The sequence below is a fragment of the Myiozetetes cayanensis genome, unplaced genomic scaffold (assembly GCF_022539395.1).
Source record: "Myiozetetes cayanensis isolate MyiCay16 unplaced genomic scaffold, myiCay2020 scf4, whole genome shotgun sequence".
Lineage (NCBI taxonomy): Eukaryota > Metazoa > Chordata > Aves > Passeriformes > Tyrannidae > Myiozetetes > Myiozetetes cayanensis.
The window spans coordinates 60,076,768-60,095,856 of record NW_026087631.1 but is presented as its reverse complement, the minus strand read 5'-3'; the positions used below and the strand labels follow the sequence as shown (position 1 = coordinate 60,095,856).

Here is a 19,089-nt window from a genome sequence, read left to right as displayed (position 1 = left end):
GGAAGCAGTGAAAGCAGTGTAATGGCTGTCTCAAGGTGGTTGTCCTACACACTGAAATTCTTTACACCCAAATGCAGATCACTTATCCCAGGCTTTGTGTTTCTGCACATCAGGACACGTAGTGGAGAATGAGCACTGGTTTGTAGCATCACATTTCAGAAGCAGGCCTTTATGTGAGGTCTGGTAACGGAGGGTACCACCATCATGCTAGGTTATGTGATAGCCTTGACTCTTGTCACAAGGTTACTAGGATATTTCCCCTCCTGCAAACCTGATCTTCTGCTGGAGGTGGCACTTAGAGAAGTGTGCCAAGAAAATCTTAGCTGCAGATCTATTTGACATGAAAAAGATGACACATTGAAGTAGAGAGTCTGCAATGGAGCACTGCATTGCAAATGCATGTGAGATTGTGCCACAGAGAATAAGCTTCTAGTGAAGCCAAAAACAGTCAAAAAAGCTCATACTCATCTCATAGAATTTGAGAGGCCTTACTTTCAGGATTAAACTCATTAGCCACACTCTTTCCTGAAGGGCCATCCTAGACTTGATTCCAGAAGTCCCTTCTCTTCAGAAAGAGATGGGTAGTAAGACTTATGGACTCACACTAAGGCTTATGAAAGCAATGAGGGTGATCAGGAATTCCCTGGTGCAGTGAATTGCTTTTAGAGTCTTTTATTATTTTGTGCTAGAAAAAGGACTACATGACTTCAAAAGGCAGAATGAGAGAAGAGAGGGAGTGAAGAGAACTACACTTCCTACCAGTGATTTGTGATCCTGTATGGTTTGTAATTTGTTCTCTTTTGGACTGCAACAGTGTAGATCCTGTTCCAATAGTATAAATTCCTCCTGAATATGAGAGCTTACAGATACTGGATTCTAGAATTCATTTATGTTCCTCTGACCAGTTCATTTATGTTCCTCTAACGAACTTACATGTTTCTTATACAAATGGCTGTTCCATGACAAGAGTTGGCTTTGTTGTTGTAAAACTTCCCCTGGCTAGGCTGACTGGGATGAATCATTTGTTTCTTTTCAGGTATTCCTTATACATACCTCATTGAGCTCTCCTCCTGACCAACGTCATCATACACATCCATGTCACTCTCTGAAAATTTCACATCAGCTCCAGTAGGTGCTTGTTGCTTTCTTTTCAAAGAATCATAATCAATCTCTACCATGGTTGTTTTAATGTACCCACCTAAAGGAATGAAATCATTAGGCAGAGACTGTTTTAAAAGGTCATGGTAAAGGGATGAGTTTAACAGAAGGTTCAGAACTGATTTTTTTTAATGAGTTTTGAAAACTTTCAAAGAAATATCTCATTCCAAGCAGCCTAAGCTTGACTTTCCACCTGCCAACACAAATACAAATCTCAGATCTGTCTCCCCACTAAACCTTCCTCAGGTGGTGTCCAGTTAATTTCATCCTTATTTGCTTCTCAGCTGTCAGCTCAGAATTTTCTGTGCAAACTCCAGGAATCATGAGGTAGACTCCATTTCTCAACTAGCCTTGGAACCACTGCAGTCTTGTGCATATTTTAGGTCATCAGAACACTTGGCCTGAGATGAGGAACCCTGTATCTCCTGAGGAGAATTTTAGATAGTCTTCTTAAAAATCATGCAAGTGTTTTTCATAATTTTGATTGATTTAATGGATCAGTCTTTTATAACCCAGGAGCCAGATAATCAACCCCTTTATCACACTCACAGATCCACTGATCTGTGGATATTTATACAATTAGAGAAATAGATTTCAGACAAAATAAAAACTAGAAATCAGTTAGATACTTTCCATAGGAGTAGGAACAAGATAAAGACTTAGAACTGGTCCTTATAGTCTCCATTTCTGTTTTAGGAACACCAGTGTTATGACTAATGGAAAGACGTGAAAAAATGTTATCCTTGTTACTTGCAGGGTGCAAAATTCTGATGCCATTGCAAAGCTGTCAGGGAATTTCCTCTCAGTGTGTCAATGAAGGTCCCAGCATACTGTACCTGTCTTATTCTAGTGCCTATAAATGTGACATCATGTTTTGCAATAACTTCAGTATGCACTAAACCTTGCATGCTAGCTGGGCGCAGGAGGGTGAGCTGAGGTAATTTGGTGGCCAGTTAATCAGCTTTGGTAAGGCTTCTCTTTGGTGTAATGCTCACATGTTTGCTGTCATATAGTGAAAACATTCAGGAGCACAAGGAAGAAACAGAACTCACAGCATCCTCCTATTCTACCGAGCCACTTTCCTTCTGGGTTGTCTGTGAGGCGAATGATTTCAATCTTATCCCCCTGTTTGACAGTCAGTTCATTCTTCCCTCCCTTGTAGTCAACACAGGCTCGTGCCTGATGAAGAACTTCAATGGGTCCCACTAACTGAAGGAAAAAAGCAACAAAATAAATCACAGATGTGGAAAATGGAGATTTTTTTCCCCCCAGACATTCAGAATAAAAGAAAAAACTGTTATGATAATTACTTGTTTCATTGACATTTAAATTAGTCTAGGCAAATAAACAGAAAGGTTTTGTCCTGCCCCTAGTTTAAATTAATAATCAGAAATTAAAAGAGAAGGGAACAGCATGGAAGTAGACCAGTTGAACTGACTGGCAAAATCACAAAAATACAAAGATAAAACCAACAAACTAACTGTGGAGCCTTTCATGAGTTTACAAAACAGATGTATTTAATTCCAGTGCACATCTCCATGTATTTCCAGCAGAACCACTCCCCAAATCAGAATCTCTTTTAGGTTCTCTAAGACCTCTAAGATCATTGAGCTCAACAGAAGAAATTTTTCCTAATATCCAAACTAAACATCCCCCAGCACAACTTGAAGCTATTTCCTCTTGTCCTAATCCTGGTTATATGGGAGAAGAGACCAACCTCCACCTCACTACAGCCTTCTTTCAGGTACATGCTGGGATTAATAAGATCTCCCCTGAACCTCCTTTTCTCTGGGCTGAACACCCCAAGCTCCTTCAGCTGTTCCTCATAAGGCTTGTGTTCCAGACCCTTCACCACCTCCACTGCCCTTCTCTGGACTCTCTCCAGCACGTCAATGTCTTCCTCGTAGCGAGGGGCCCAAAACTGGGCACAGGATCCAAGGTGCGGCCTCACCAGTACCACGTACAAAGGGACACTCACTGCCCTGCTCCTGCTGGCCACACTATTGCTGATACAAATAACATGAGTAAATTTCGTTAACATTAAAGAATCTGCCACATAATCCCCCGTGTTTACTATTCTTCTCTATAAATGGTCTTGCAAGTACTCACAAGAGGTGATCACACTGTTTACTGAAGTTTAGGGTTTGCTTTGTGGGATCTCTTTGTTACAATATGGAGGAACCATTTTGGATTGTAGTATTTGTGACTTTAAGATATATATGACCTTTCAGATGCATATTGCTCTTGCCAATTAGAGACTACCTCAGGAATATAGGTGTGTAGGTGACAAATAAATGTGAAAGAAAATATCAACTAAAATATGTTTGTTTGCATTTAAATATAATAACATTCCTTAATGGCTTTAGGACAGCAGTCTGGAAGCTAAAAGCATTCTGTGCACTAATACCTACACTTTACAGGAGTGGTTAACCCACTGTTATTAACTAAGTGGTTCTTTAAAATTTGCTTATTGGCTCATGCCAGTCTCTCCACAGCAGACCAAGGCTTCAATATGAGACAATCAGCGTGGCTTTACTGTGTACTGAGAGTAACAGGAAATGAAACAAAGCTACCCACTATGTACAATGACACTGAAAACAGCACAGTGGAGTATTGTGAACAGACATTAGTTTAGAGAAACTGACTGGCTGATCTGCAAACTATGGGAGCATGCTGACCACCAGATATATAAATATTATTTATAACAGAAAGAACTGTTTTATCCTTTAGCCTGAGACACAGACTTTAGCTCCTCTTCACATGCTCTTTTCACTTCCTCCCCATTTAAGCTGAATATCCATTTAGGTACCTTTATGCCAAGTGCAAGGGCAATATGCTGCAATTTTGAAATCTGTCCAGGGCTGGATACTTTTGTATCTGACTATAGTAAAGCAAGTAACACTAAATATGTATGGGATACAATTCCCACTTTTATTAAAGACTTTTGATGGTATTCTAATGGTGCAAATCACTAAAAACAGAAAAGTGAAAACAAATGTTTTTAAGGCTTTATATATATATATATTACATAGAAGAAAGGTAAAAAGATAATTTAAAGAAAATTGTAAAAGCACTGAACAAAGCCCTTGTCATCAGTGCAGAGCTTGAAGTCAAGCATATGCCAAACATATACTTGCTAGTTTAAAACTTAATTCAGATTTTACCCAGGTATTTGAACTACCTACCATAACAAATAGTTTTCTAGCTAGATGATAAGTGTATTTTGAACTAGACAATGCTAAATAATCCTTCTCACATGTCTTTGGCCAGACTACAAAAGGAAAAAAAAAAAAAAAAAGAAAAAAAAGGCTTACTTTGAACTTCTTCCTTAATTCCAATTCTTTCTTTTCCTTTTCCTTTTGTTCTCTTTTCTCCTGCTCCATTCTTCTCTTATCTTCTTTATTCTGCTTCTTCTCTTTTTCCCTTGATGATCTGAAAGTGCATTGCCAGGAATGAATGTGTGAAGCAAATCTTCCCTGGAGCTTCTTTACCCAAGGTTGATAAAAAATTACATGTGATGAAAAAAGACTTCTCCAAGAGAAATGAAAGCTATGGATTCTAAAACCTAGTGAAGCATCAACAAGTAGGGTAAGGAACCCTTTATTACATATATAATTTAAAGTGGCTGTCCTTAAGAGGACAGCACACCAGGAAAGGTTACCTGGAAGTAAAATACCAGGTCTACATGTGTGTGTCCAAATATCCCTGAGCTAACTGTGTTGAGCAAGCTTAGAAACCGGTAGCAGTTTCATTCCTTTTTTAGGATAGTTTTGGTAAACTGACTGAAGACCATTTGTTTGGGTTATAAAATGCATTAAAATCATTTATTTGTAAAGGGATAATAAATTTTTGCTGGAAGCCACTCTAAATCTGAAGTATTCTACATCTATTACTTATTCAAAGAGAATTAGAGCTTTTCTTTGGCTATTGTTATGCAGTAAATCCCATACATTTAGATATTACCAGGGAAAAGAGTCCTCAAAGTAAAGGTCTAAATGGAAGAAGAATAAGAGAGCTTGTATTCTGGCTAGTGTACTCAGGCAATGAAAATTGTCAATCCAGCCTCCCACAGGAGTTTGGGGAACATCTATCTGAAAAGCAAGAAAACAACCACAGCAAAAGATCCATCTGGTACCATGGTACTTTGGGCTGAGCTTATTTTTCCTCCTAGACTGTAATTCCAACGGGTGGTTCAGGCATGTTCCTTAGATCAGAAATCAGACTTCTGTTACCTCAATCACAGTAACCACATCAGTTCACTACAGGAGATTTTCCAGCATGGGGCATGGCAGATCTAACTAGAAAAGGACCTTAGAACAACTGGACTTTCTTCAGGTGAAATGAATGAACAAAATAATCCCTGGCAGGGACTGCAGTGGAATGGCACTTCTGTGCCAGATGAAATATCTTTGTTAACAAAGATAGTAATAAAGATACAATAGGTTATGGAGTTTAAAATTACTACCTGATGTCATTTATGTCTTCATACATCTCTATATCACCTTCTTGGTCCTAAAAAAAAAAAAAAACAACAACAAAAAAACCTCCAAAATAACAACAAAAAAGCAACCGAGTTTTAAATGGTCTAAGTACAATTGGAAAGAGATGAAGAAACTGAGCCTGCTAGGTAAGCTTCATATAAACTGTATGAAAAACATTTATAGCAAAATGCAAATAAAAATTACTTTAATCTTCCCAAAACAAGTTACTACATTATACAATCCCACTATTCTTTTTTCCCCTGCCTTTGTTTTTACAATACCACAACTATGAAGTTCTGGACTGTTAGAATCACACTAGCACACTGCTTAATCCAAAGTGGACATTTTAGTTGCAAAGTTAGTCGTGGAAAATCTTCATCTGTGCTGATGGTTGCACTGCTATGATGAAGGTGTCAGAGTCTGCACTATTTAAACTGGAATGCTAAGGATCTAAATGGGGCTCAGATTAGGGTCCAAGAGACAATTTTAGTCCTCCTACAATCAGGTACTTAAGCATACCAATATAAAACTATGCTTAACTGAAATATTAACTGAAATACTCTATAAATAGAATGCAGCAGGATCCTTGTTTCTAGAAAATTTTAGTATTAGAAGGTGTAATTTGCCTCTTTTTTTTTTCCTTAATAAATTTTTGGTGTCTAGCCATCTTTGAAAATTAGTTCTGGTTTATTCTGCTTACCTGAATTTATTTCTGTCCTTCACAATAAGTAAGTGCTTCTATAACTTACTGTCAATATACTGGATCAATTCTGCAATTAATTTTCTAATGTATTTAAGGGGTTTTATTAAATTTGGAAGTTTTTTGCTAAAAATGATGGGTTTATCTTGGAGAATAGCACTTACCCCCTGTGTACTTCCATGACCTATAGGAGAAAAAATAAAAACAAAGTATTTATTTTTTCTTGTACAAAAAAAAAAAAGGTATTTATTTTTTCTTGTACACAAAACAATTAATTGTAACATTAACTGTTTTAAACTGCTAAAAATACAAGTGATATTGACCAGAAGTATGTGCAACTCCAGGTTTTTAATGAGGTTGTGAATGCAAAAATCAGAGTTCTTCTAAATTTCTTTTGTAGTACACTCTAAAATAAAATTATCTACAAAGAGCGTATTTAACCCTGTATTTTAAAAGTGGAAAAATTGTTTTAAAGATTCTTTAGTGACATTGAAAAATTTTCCTATGCTATTTGTTTACAAAAATGCATATTTATATGAGAAAGTCACTGTTAAAAACCTAAGAAATCCAAACAGATCTCAAAGAACTTGTTTGCACCAGCCCCACAGCTGAATAAGGAGGCCAAAGGCTTTTTGGCTAAGGCAGTGTCTGCCCTGGGCTGCAGGAGAAGCAGCTCTGTGACTCTCCTGCTTCCTCCTTAGTCTGCAGGGAGTTAAGTAAGACAAGCTCGGTTTCAGCTCCACATCCTGCATTGCTGTCCGTCAGGGATAGCCAGCACACTAAATGAAGCACACTGTGCCTGGCACAGACTGACTCCCCCCAACGAGAGATCAGAAGGCAGATTGAAATTCTTTGTGTCACAATCTGCTTCTCTGCTGCTCCTGGTACAACGTAGTGACTCACTGCCTCTAACTGAGGCAGACCACAAAGCAACATTAAAAGCACAGTCAATAACTTTTATTTTTTTTTTAGCAAGTATAAAGCAGTGCCTCCTTCACCAGACCACACAGCTTCAGGTCTGAAAGCGCAGCATTCATTTTGGTTCAGATTTAAAAATCTGGTAATTTACAGTCCTGACATATTGCTAATGAGGAAAAAAAAAAAAAAAAAGAAAGGCGGGATGGAGGTAAGAGGGAAGTTATTTAAAGCAGTTCCTGAAAGTCTGTCATATTAATCATAGAACAGTAGAACAGTTAGTGTTATGAGACAACCATCTTCACCCATAAAACTGCAGAACCAGTTTATTAGTTACACAAGTCATGCACAGAAAACAATATTCTTTTGCTTATCTTATAAATACAACTTTCTTACAACTTTTCATAGTTGTCACTGATTAAAATGCATGCAACTTACCCTGTGAAACAAATTCCACATCATCATAATTTTCTTCATTCTCTGGATTTCTGTAAGTATAAAAAAGTGGACATGTGAAACCTATGAAGGTGGTTTTGTGATTATATTTTCATTCATCTTTGTCCTACTGCTTTTTCCATCTATTTTATACAATGGCTGGACAGTCTATTGAGCCCTATATCCTACTTGGTAGAAACAAGATTCTCTAAATTGTTCTTCCTGACTGTGTCTTGGGGTTTCATATGGGGACACCTTGATCTTGAGGTTGTTAGAATCCCACTATCACACACAGATCAAAATGAGCCAAAGGCAGTCAGATACCAAGAAGATGACTGTGATATGAAGAATATAATCAGCAGATGGGCTGACAGAATAAAAAAAAAAAATCTGTTGGGCTTTTTAACTATCCTTGCAGGTGCAGGCTTCTTACACGATACACGAGCACAACGCCAGACTTTTGCTCAGTGTTAAATACAGCTCTGAGACTAGTCCTTGGCTTGTGGGGCTTAAAGTCTAAACAAGGGACAAGAGAAGCAGTGGTGTAAGGTTAGGCCAGGTAAAAGGTCTCTGATGTTAGATTTAAAAGTGCTGTCCAGCTGAGACAACCAAAAAATTGAGAATATAACTAGTAATATCAGGGTCTTTTAACTTTAGTATGTCTTGTAACAGCTGAAAGAAAATTAGGCCTGACAGTGATCATCAAGGAAGGGTAATCAAAAAAAGGACTTTGAAGCAGAATGGGATGTTCTAAAATTGGCCTGATAGCAAAAGCACAGAGACAGGTGAAAGCACAGGTGTCAGCACCCAGGCACAGGTTTTCAGCGGAGGGGAGACCCCAGAGGGCACAAAGGAATGGAAGACCAGAAGGGCCATCTGGAGGTGAATTTCTCGTGTCCCTGAAGCGAAGAAGAGGATACCCAGGATGGCTGTTGCAGGTACTGTGGCCTTGAGGCCGGACTGATGCTGTCACTGTGGCCAAACTGACACATGTGCTGTACTGGCACACACGTCTCTAACTCTTCCTGCCTGTTGTTTGTTGCTCTTTGTGGTAACTGCTGGCCAGAGAGCAGCTCCTTATTCATGCTCAACTTGATTCCAGTCAGTTTTGACATGAGACCGAAGTACTTATAACTCTTTGTCAGCAGGAGGTTCCACTTTTGTATGCAACTCTTCAAAGAAGGATAAAGAAAGGAGCCCCGTATTGACAGAGGCTTCTCAGAGTTATCACGAGGCCACAATGTGTCAGTGATGCAGCTTCACAATCAGGGTTGAGCTCAGTTCTTCTGGTTTGCAAAGTTGCTTCCTGGGCTATTGACTCATAGGCATGACTCTCCTTGCTCTCTTACCCCAGAAAAATGCAGGGTAAACCTTCAGTTATTTATTGCAACTGGTTTTCTACTTGTGTATGAAGTCTTTCAACCGGTCTGGAATAAAACCTCATTTTGTTCAACTCCCCTCCCCCCGCCTCTCCAACAGGGCAAAAAAAGTGTTGTTATAGATAAGGCAATTCAGGAAAACAGCTGAATAGAGGAAAGGTTCAAATTAATAAAAAATAATTGCAGGCAGGCCAGGGCCAGGGCAGGACAAGGAAAGTAGCAAGACTTCACTCCCCCAGAAACCTGGGACCACTGCAGCCTTCATCTGCTGCTGCATGAGCAAAGTAATAGCCAGAAAAAGGTAAAACAATAAAGACCTTGAGGTTTATGTTCACTTACCTTATTACAGAGCTGGGCTTGATGTTTCTGGGAGGCAGACTGGGAGCTTCCATAACCTCCAGGTCTGGGTGAGAGATTGGTTTAGGGGATGGAAACTGTGCAGCGCGATCTTGTAGAGGCGCCAGTGGGGCAAATACGAAAGATCCTGTCAGTTTGACACCTTCATTTCCAGGTACTGAAATAAAGAAGAAAGGACTGAATGTATGAAGCTGAGGACATAGCCTTGCTATGTATTACATGAAGTATTGGATAAAATATCAGTACTGAGCACATCCTAGTGCAAATATATTTTGTTGAACCTGCTTCTTATATATCTTTGTTGCATTATCTTGCAGGAGTAGAGAGGAAGAGGCTCTGCACAGAAGAATGTACTGCCTGCACAAGGTCTTGTAAAAGTCTTTGCCAAGACATGAACAAGACGCAAAAGTTTCACAGGCCATCCAGTATATATAAGTGCCTGTGCTTTGAAAATAAATTGTAGTATAATTCCACAGTTTGCTAGAAAAGACTAGCTGCAGAATTTCATGTGACTTATGCACTCTTGATGACTTTTGCTTTCTCAGAGTTTTAAGGGAAGGGATGAGTGATGAAAAGATATTTGGGCCCTTATTAAGAGATGTACATGTTCCTTAACATCTTCAAATATGTTTTTAACGGAAGTTGTAAAAGGCTGGACTTAATTTTCTAGCAAGCCTCCATTAGAAAAGTGGCAGTTTAAGAAGCTGCACAGAAGCTACCCCATCAACAGCAAGGTGTAGTCTTAAAAAAATGATGCTGCTGTGCACCATGCATAGAAGCCATAATTTCATGAGTGAGCTGGTGTTCATGTGTGCTGCACTGAGTTCATGCTCCCTGTACAAGCCACAACCAAACCAAAGTAACCATTGCTTTGAGAGTTTATGTCAGGAGAACTTATTCAACAAAATAAAATTAAATCACTTGTTTGGATGTCATGATGTTAAACCTAGAATTTTGTGTGAAGTATCATTAATGGATTAAAAGCTACCCAGAAAGAATTGTCCTCAGCCACATGGGGGGAAGCCAAAGAAAACCCAAGGAGGAGGAGAACAGAAGGAAAAAGGAAACTCAGAGTTCAGTTAAAACCAACTGCAAGTGAAAAGAAACCCCTTTCTCTTCTGGAGATTTTCTTTAAGTTCACACCTGTATAGTTAAGATTAAAATCTTGTCAAGAAAGGAAACGCTCACACCATGGGAAAAAAGTGCCTTAAACACAATACAACAACAAATACTTATTAATGTTTAATATCAAGACATAACATTACAAAAACTACTTAAAGAGCTTTTTTTAGCTGCTGAGGTGTCTGAGATCCTAACTTTGGATAGACAGGAAGAGGGGAATTGATAACATTCAGAAGGACCTCTCATGTGCCACATGGAAATCCAAGTGAAATTACAAAGCCTTGACAATTTGTCTACTTGCTATGAAAGAACTCAAAAATATATAGGTAAGTTTTGCTTCATGGCTGTATGGACCAACCTGTCAACATACATATCAACAAGGGTGCATTTGAAACCTGTTGAGTTCCTTCATTACTTAAACAGCAAAGTACTAATAGCCCCAACACTGCTGATTAAACACGTGGATTCTTTTGTGTTTTTGTTAAGGAGCACATTTCTTCATTCAACATGTATGCTTGCATTTGAGTAAAGGCAAATTTTGCTTAGATGAGCCAAAGTTACACGACTGCTCCTGCATCTGGGTCTCTGAGGATGACGTGATAGCACAGGCTTTATTCATCCACAGGTTTCATCAGCTATGATCTCTTATTGTTCTGAAACCCCTTATAAAAATGAATAGCACTTACAATTTAAACATATATCTGCAGCTGAGTTCTAGATTCTAGCCAAAGAAAGCAACCAGAAAGAGGGTTTATTCTTTCTTTTCTTTTCTTTTTTTTTTCATAAAAACCATGTAAACTTACTCTCAAATTTATTTTTGTGTTTTAACAGGTGTCCTGTATAGTTTTTCTGTGGTTAGATTTCTGTTACCCTTACTGAGTGTTGTGTATATGCATAAAAGCATTATATCATCATATTGTGTTACTTCATTGTGATTAGTTTGTAGGACTAAGGTAAAAATTCTGCCCAAGTCTCAGTGCATAACACTTCTCTCATCTTATATGCCTTGGAAGCCAAATCCAGGCAATAGGAAACTGGGCCAGGAAAGGACACCACATGCATTTTAGATTCAGTGCTTATTTTTAAGTAAAAGGGCTGAGCGATTTGTTATTTTTGTGTACATTGCTGTAATCTAACAGTAACTAAGTGATCATCATAATAACAGAAATAATGCTCTTTATTGTCTAACTGTCAGAACAGACTCTTCTCTGCCTTTAAAGATGGAATTTGCTATGCTTAGTTTTAGACTGAGACTGATGTAGGTGTAAAATGCTTTAATTCGAATACTGAAAATAGTGGGATGAGTTAGGTAGGAAGGTGACAAGCAGTATAAAAAATATGTTATAATCAGGCCTAATGTGGCAAAACTATAATAAAATTTTAATAATGTGTTTTTTCCTGTTTCAATGGAGCATTTAATTTTGATTCCAGGTTTGTTTTTTGTTGGTTTGGTTTGGTTTGGTTTGGTTTTGGTTTTTTGGTTTTGGTTGGGTTTTTTTTTGTTGTTGTTTGGTTGGTTTTGTTGGGTTTTTTGTTGATTTGTTTGGGTTTTGGTGGGTTTTTTTGTATCTGGAACACTTGGTACTCTGAAAACCTGGAAAGGCTCTGTGCAGGTAGTGGAACTGCAGCCAGCTGCAGACATTTAGATCAAGAATTCAAACTGAAAGTACGTTCTGGCTTCACATGCACCTAGAGCACTCTCATCACAGGAAACAATGTTAGGGGTGATCACTGGATGGTAGCTTTGACCATTAAGACCTCAGTTTCCAAGTAGCCTCTCACCTCTTCTTAGGACTGAGCTTTTTTACATGCTGTGCTGCCCTGAATAAACAGATGCAGAAACTGAAGTCCTTCAAAAAGAGATAAAAGACCAGATGAACAGGGTCTGCAGCTGTAGAGCAGCTAAGAGGAACTTAGCTGTTGCCATAGCAACTGTACACAGAGCGTCCCAAATATCCCATTACACTGCTGCTTGTGTAATTAAACTTCTTTAATCATGACCAGATCTTCAGCACTTACAGTAGAACTGTGCATAGAACACTGAAAGATAACCTTCTCAAACAACTTCAAAGTGGGCAGAGACCAAAAGGTCACCTACATTCTTGGAGAATGTTTATTTACCAGGAAGTTCAAGACACTGAAGTTGTCTTGAAGCAAAACTTGTGACTTTGACCCTTGCCATTCCTGGCTTGTGAGAAGGAAATACTAATTCCTCTTTGGTGCTCATATGACATCTAGAGAAAGATCCCATCTTCCCTTTATGCCCAGATATTCTGTGTTCAACTACATCAAGAGAAATCAATCTGCATGTAATGGTACTCTGTAATTTCCATGCCTCTCCCATGTCAACTCAAATAAGTGAAAAACTGAAGGGAAGTTCTAGCACCGTCTGGAGTCTATACTGGAGTAACACATGCAACAAATACTGCTTGGTGGTATAGGAATCTTATGGAAACCAGTACTTTAGTCACAGACAGTTCTCCCTTTTTCAAAATTGTGAAATAAATTGGACTCATGTGCAAAGGAGATATGGGCTCCAGTACTGACAAAGATGAAATGACATGCCTCTGTTTATCACCTCACTAAATACCAGGGTATCTCAGTGCTTGGGCAACAGATTGGCACAAAGATAAAGATGAATAACCAATTATCAGACTGAGCAGAACAGAAACAGTAAAAGAAAAAAAAAAGCCACATTTTTTAGCACTCACACCTGCAGTTCAACATCCATTCACTGATGATACAATCCCTGCTGATCAATCCAATCTGTATTGCAATAAAATGTGGTTATTTGGCAGAGAGCTTTTACTTGACAACAGTGGCAAATAATAATTTTGATATCTCCCTTGAAGTAGGAAAATATCCCATCCTAGGAGAGGGTGGTCTGGATTCAGCTATTCGTATTTCTCTCATACTTGGCTGAATTGCAGCAACAGTGTGCACCTGCTCTCAAAGTAAACAGTGCCTTAGAAATCCCAGTTAGCTCAGAACAGCTGTATTGATATTATCAGTAACACACTCTTTTCCAAATGCATTAGCCTGGCCTCCAACCTCCAAGCACTCCAGAATTAACAGCAAAGAATGGACTCCTAATGATGTTTAAGGTATCAGGCTGTAGCATCTGAGCTATTAATTCCCTTGACTCAGAAATTTCTGGTTCAAAACTGAATTAGAAATTTCTAAACAAAACTAAAACCAAACAGCAATGTATATATCACTCTACCTTCCATTTTGAGTTAACTCTGGTCGTATCTGCTTCACCTTAAATGCATAGACATATGTAAGAAAATCCCTTTCAAAACAAGACAGTCTCTTGCATGTACAGGTGGAAAACTCTTTCTTGACTAAAAAGGAAAACTACCTAAAAGGAAAACTACCCCACTTTTCACTTGGCTTAGTGTATGGCCTTTGGTGAAAACTTATTCCCTTTGATCCCTGATGCGGTGTCAACTCTTTCTTTTAGTAACTTAAAGAAAACCTGACAATGATCAGGCACTACAGGGAAACTCCAAGAATTCTGCAGGGAAAAAATGCTCAGAATTTTAAAATTCCTAATGAATTTTTATAGTTTTCATAAAAAAGAACTTCAAGATTTTTGAATCAGCTACACAGTAAGAAAGTCTTGCATTTGAAAGAATCACAATTCTGTAATGCAAAGTGCTTTTGAGCTACTCTGTAAACACAGCATGTTTTTCAATCATACTGCAAAACATTTCACCACTTCTACATTCAAGATCTGGGAAGTTTTCTGGGTTTTACAGAGGGTTTGCTAAGAACCTGCAACAACATCTGCAGCAGCTGATCACCCACTTCCTACCTAATTCGTAATGTGCAGAGAGCCGTGCTCTGCTCTGCTTCCCTAACCGCATTTTCGTTTAGATACAAGCCAGGGTTTCATGTTTCATGGTTATGCTGTTACAGAGCTGCTCAAAGTGAGCAGGTAAACCTAAAACATTGCTGAAGCTCAGTGCTTTTGATTATCCTGTTGATAGACATACTCTGACAACAGAGACACAAAGTTCATTTGTGACACTGCTTGCACAAAATAAAGACCGTGGAAAGTTTCTGATTATTGCTCTCCTTGAGTCCAGACTCCACTTCTAGAAATTACTGGGTAAAATCCTTTATTAATTTTCTTTTCTTTTCTTCTCCTCATCCCTCCTGATACTCCTTCCAGTTAGATGATAAATCTCCCTTTTTCATCTTTGCACAAAAGAAATCACGTCCAAAAAAGAGGGGCATAAAGGGAAAAGGGGAAAATAAAGACCTAATTAATTTTCCATCCTTTTTAAGATCACTTTCCTGATAATTGCTGATACATCATGAGAAACATGATCAAAGCAGATGGAGAATTTGTCCTCTTTTACACACAACTTCTCACTGATCTCAATTGGAAAATCTTGTTTCCAGAAGAGATGAAAAGACTACCTTATTGGTGTTAACACCTATTCAATGCCTTGTATTCTCAAATTGCCATAGAGTTGACACATTAAGTTCAAGACTTGATACTCGGTAGAGGATTTTTTCCCATTCTATGTATGTAGTGACAAGCAGATGAAGGATATACAGCACATGAAAGCGAGCATCTAAAACAGTATTTAAGGTTGAGAGCTGAAAAATATTAAGCATAAGTAATAGCCTTACTCCCAAAGGAAAGCCTGTGGGTTTCATCCAAAGTACTTTAGCATGTAAAGTTTGCAGGACTGAGCCTTATTGTGTCTAAATATGAGGTTAGATATTTGTGAAGCTTCATCTGGGCAGTGCTGACTGGCATAAGTGATTTCAAACTACAGATGTGTAATCCTATACATAGAAGCTTATACTACACAGAAGCCTATACTTATGTAGAGGGGAACATAAAAAATTAATTCTCAATTGAATTACAGCTGAAACTTTTCATTGTCTGATAAAAAGCTTTAATGGTTACTTCTGTTTTTAATAAGAAGTACTAACCTGAGCCAGTTAATTTTACATTACATGGTATCACTTCAAATGCAAGAATAAAGACAGCAACCAGAATAGATGACATGTAAGATAGCAATAATTTAAAATAAATATTTCATAATTCATTTATATTTGAAAGAGAAGGCAAAAGAAAATGTGTAGAATGATGAAAAGACAAAAAAAAAAAGAAAATGTACTGGGAGAAGTTTACTTGAAATGTGACTATCTATTTCCCAAACCAACAAAATGATAATGTCATAAACAAATTTTTCAATCTGAAAAATAATTACATCATACATAGCATAGTATATAAAACTTCAGTTTCATAAAAAAATCCCGTGCAAAAAAGTCTTGCGTTCAGATAGTAGAAGTTTGCAAGTTTTCTCTTCAACATCTGCAAACAAGGAACATCATTGTTCCAAATGCACACATTTTGGGAGGGTTCAGTTTCAGGTGGAAACCAGTGACTTCATTATTAAAATGAACCTTAGAGGATAAAAAAAATTGTTAGGATACTATTTCAAAGTCTTCCTAACAGCTTTGCTATTAAATGCTTGGTATTTTGTTTATCTCTATTAGTATTGAATATTGAATATTTAATGTTTAATAATTAAGATTAGAGCTTTCAGGAATGACTGAAAATTTTCTATATATAAAGTATCATGAACTATTATTTTTATTTTTTAATATATTTTCTATAATGAACTATTTGAATGACTACCTTAACTAGTCAACTTATTAACTTTTACACCCATATAATGGAACCAAATGATGAAGATTCATAAAGACTGTTTCTTTCTGTGGACCAAAATAGGTTCAGAAAATAAAAAGATAAAAGTGCTTACTTCAGTATGATACCTATTGTTTCAAATTCAAGCATTATGCTTGCTGCATAGGTTTTACATCTGTGAGCTGATAAGGAAATACTATTTAAACAGTACGGAGCAATTAGAACTTCCAACTCAAAGAGAAATTTCAGTACATATCAAACTTCAGATATATGAGAAGTATAAGCTAAACATTTGTGTATTATGAGTAAACAGATTACAAAGTGTTTTTTGGAGCTAGAGACGTTTAGGGTTCATTATTCTCCAATAATGGTACCAGCAACACATTTAGAACTTCATCACCACAATACTTTTGCGTATTAGAGAAAAAAAGGAGATTTTTTCCCAACTTTATCGTAAGTGTAAACAACAGATATACATTCACCAAGCTAAGCAGAAGCATAACAGGACTCCAAATCCCAATTTTTAAAACCATGAAGTAATCATCAAATTTTGTTTGAAAGTAGACAGTTATTAAAGGAAATATTCAAGGAAAAGGAGTTTAAACATCTGTTTGAAATGGTTTTTGTGTACTTTTGCTTCCTAATGCACAACAACAGCAAGCTACCCTCAGAAAATCACCTGCAAGGAAACACTCAGTTTTGGTTTCCCTCAAGATCCATGTCATCTATACCTAATATTAAGTTTATCTGTTTCCTTGGGCAGATAAATAACTGTCTCATTTATATTTCCATCCATTCCAAGGATGGCTAAATTAATTTTTAAATTGCAGCGATTTATTTTTTTCAGTTCTGTAAGCCATAGTAGCAGTTTAAATTACAGTTTTCTCCACATATTTTAGCAGAATTACATGTTAAACCCTGGACCAATGAAACGCACTGCTTAAAAAACTTCAGTGTCTGGGTTTCCTCAATAGCTTTAATGTTCTTGTGAAGCCCCTTAAAAATTCTGAAAAATTTTCTGTCTGACTGAGGTAGACTGAAAGCATGTGTCCAGTTCTTTCTCACTGAAAAATCTGGTCTTAGATGCACATGCTGTAGTTATAGTACATGTAATTATAGCTGGAGAATGAAGATGTGATCAAAAGACTGACAGAAATTTAATTCAGCAGGTCTTGCAGAACTTCCGGGTTAAACTATCGGAAAATGACCAAAGAAACGATATTGAAATGAGGAAGGAGTGAAACTGACCTGATACCAATCCCATGAGCAAGAAAACTCCTTTGGAGTGAGACCCACACAGGTGGTGTCATTACAGTTGTACTAAACCATGTCCATTGTGTGGGATTTCATATGCTGCAGTCTGATTTTCATGACAAATGCACAACTTTGACTATATTCCAGTTGAGCATCATTCATCAGTTCTAGGTACTTCAAAGATTGACTCTGCTGTTTCTGAGAGGTGTGCTGTTTCTCAGTATAATGCTGCTGAAACAGGAATGGTTTGGGTTCTCTCACTTTCAGAGAAGGAGAAAGGAATGTGCTTAGAGGAATGCTAAATAGCTAAAAACTACATACAAATGCTTGTCCAGATTTGTAGTTGTTTTCAAGCAAATTCAGGAAAATTAAGTTCTTGGCAGATCTATGTGACCATCACTTCTATAGTTTTCAGTTAAATGTATGGGGGATCAATAAAAGTAGAAGTCAACATCATGAAATGTAATATTAGAACAGGTAAAAGGCCTTGCAGATCTTCAAATTCTCATCAATACTCTAACTCCAGTACATTTTTGATAGTGCTTGAAATTCAACATTTTATCTATGTATAACAAAGTCCAGACACATAATTATCATGCTATTCTGAATTATCATTTTGACACGAGCTGTACAGGGTTTTATGGTATGTTACAGTTCATCTGGGCAAACACAGGCATCACATCACTACATACAGTGACCGCCACCCCATTCTGAACAGTATTGTTGGTTAGCAACAGTATGGTTGTGACCTCACATGGAAAGCTGTCAGCAAAATGACTTTGTTTCTCTTCTTTTTAATAAGATCTCGGGTGTTTATTATAAAAGAGTACAGTTGGTATTATTTTCTGAACTAGAGAGTACATGTGTGGTTCAGAATTATTGATTCTTAGCTGACATAAATATGATCTCCTCTCAGGGAAAATTGCTGTAATGGGACATAACAGAGGAATTTACCAGACCGTCATGCATTCACAGGCCCAAACAGGAATTTCTTAAAGACTGACTTGACTGAAAAATAGTAACATGTCAATAGTCAAACTTTCCTCAACAAGACATTTGTTACCTACAGAAGTTTTATTCAGGACTAGGTGAAAATTTCTAATTCACAACAATGCCAACATCAAACTTGCATCCCTGAGTTTTCAAGCAGGCATGGTGGATGGCTTAAATTCTTCTCCCACGTGTGACTAAGACTGCTGTGTCAAAGGTACGTCCTTCAGCATCTAACATTTAATGTTAATAAAATTCATGCCCAATGAATACTTGTTTACAAAACCCATTAAAACATCTTTCATGGGCAAAAAGAACAAACAAAGAAAAAGGGGTGAATTGATACTTCTGAGAAAGCAGAATTCAAACTCCTGTTTTAAATCAGGCAATACATGGTTTTCTGCAGTGCAGGCACATACCCTTAACACAAATGTAACAACCACCACATGCAGAGGTTTTTTCTTCTCAAACGACAACACAAAGCCTAGCCTTTGCCCTAATACAGATCAAAAGCTCCAAAGATTAGATCTCAGAAAGTTTTGTTGCATGGGAAAACTATTTCAATTTGCTTATTCTTCTTTTATTCAGCACCTGAATCACAGCAGCAAATTAAGCAACTATGGC

At 37.5% G+C, this 19,089-nt stretch overlaps 1 protein-coding gene across 6 annotated transcripts in view; it reads right to left on the bottom strand.

Moving 5' to 3' along the window:
* The window catches only part of FYB1 (FYN binding protein 1), a 54,986-nt gene that overhangs the window by 21,792 nt on the left and 14,105 nt on the right, over nt 1–19,089 (bottom strand). For all 6 annotated transcript variants that reach the window (XM_050329518.1, XM_050329515.1, XM_050329519.1 and 3 more), the window contains exons 3-9: nt 9,408–9,582; nt 7,693–7,742; nt 6,504–6,523; nt 5,624–5,670; nt 4,473–4,590; nt 2,211–2,367; nt 1,054–1,198 (exon numbers count right to left, since the gene is read on the bottom strand). In XM_050329518.1, coding sequence (XP_050185475.1) covers nt 1,054–1,198; nt 2,211–2,367; nt 4,473–4,590; nt 5,624–5,670; nt 6,504–6,523; nt 7,693–7,742; nt 9,408–9,582 — 712 coding nt within the window. The remainder of the gene's footprint in view (nt 1–1,053; nt 1,199–2,210; nt 2,368–4,472; nt 4,591–5,623; nt 5,671–6,503; nt 6,524–7,692; nt 7,743–9,407; nt 9,583–19,089) is intronic.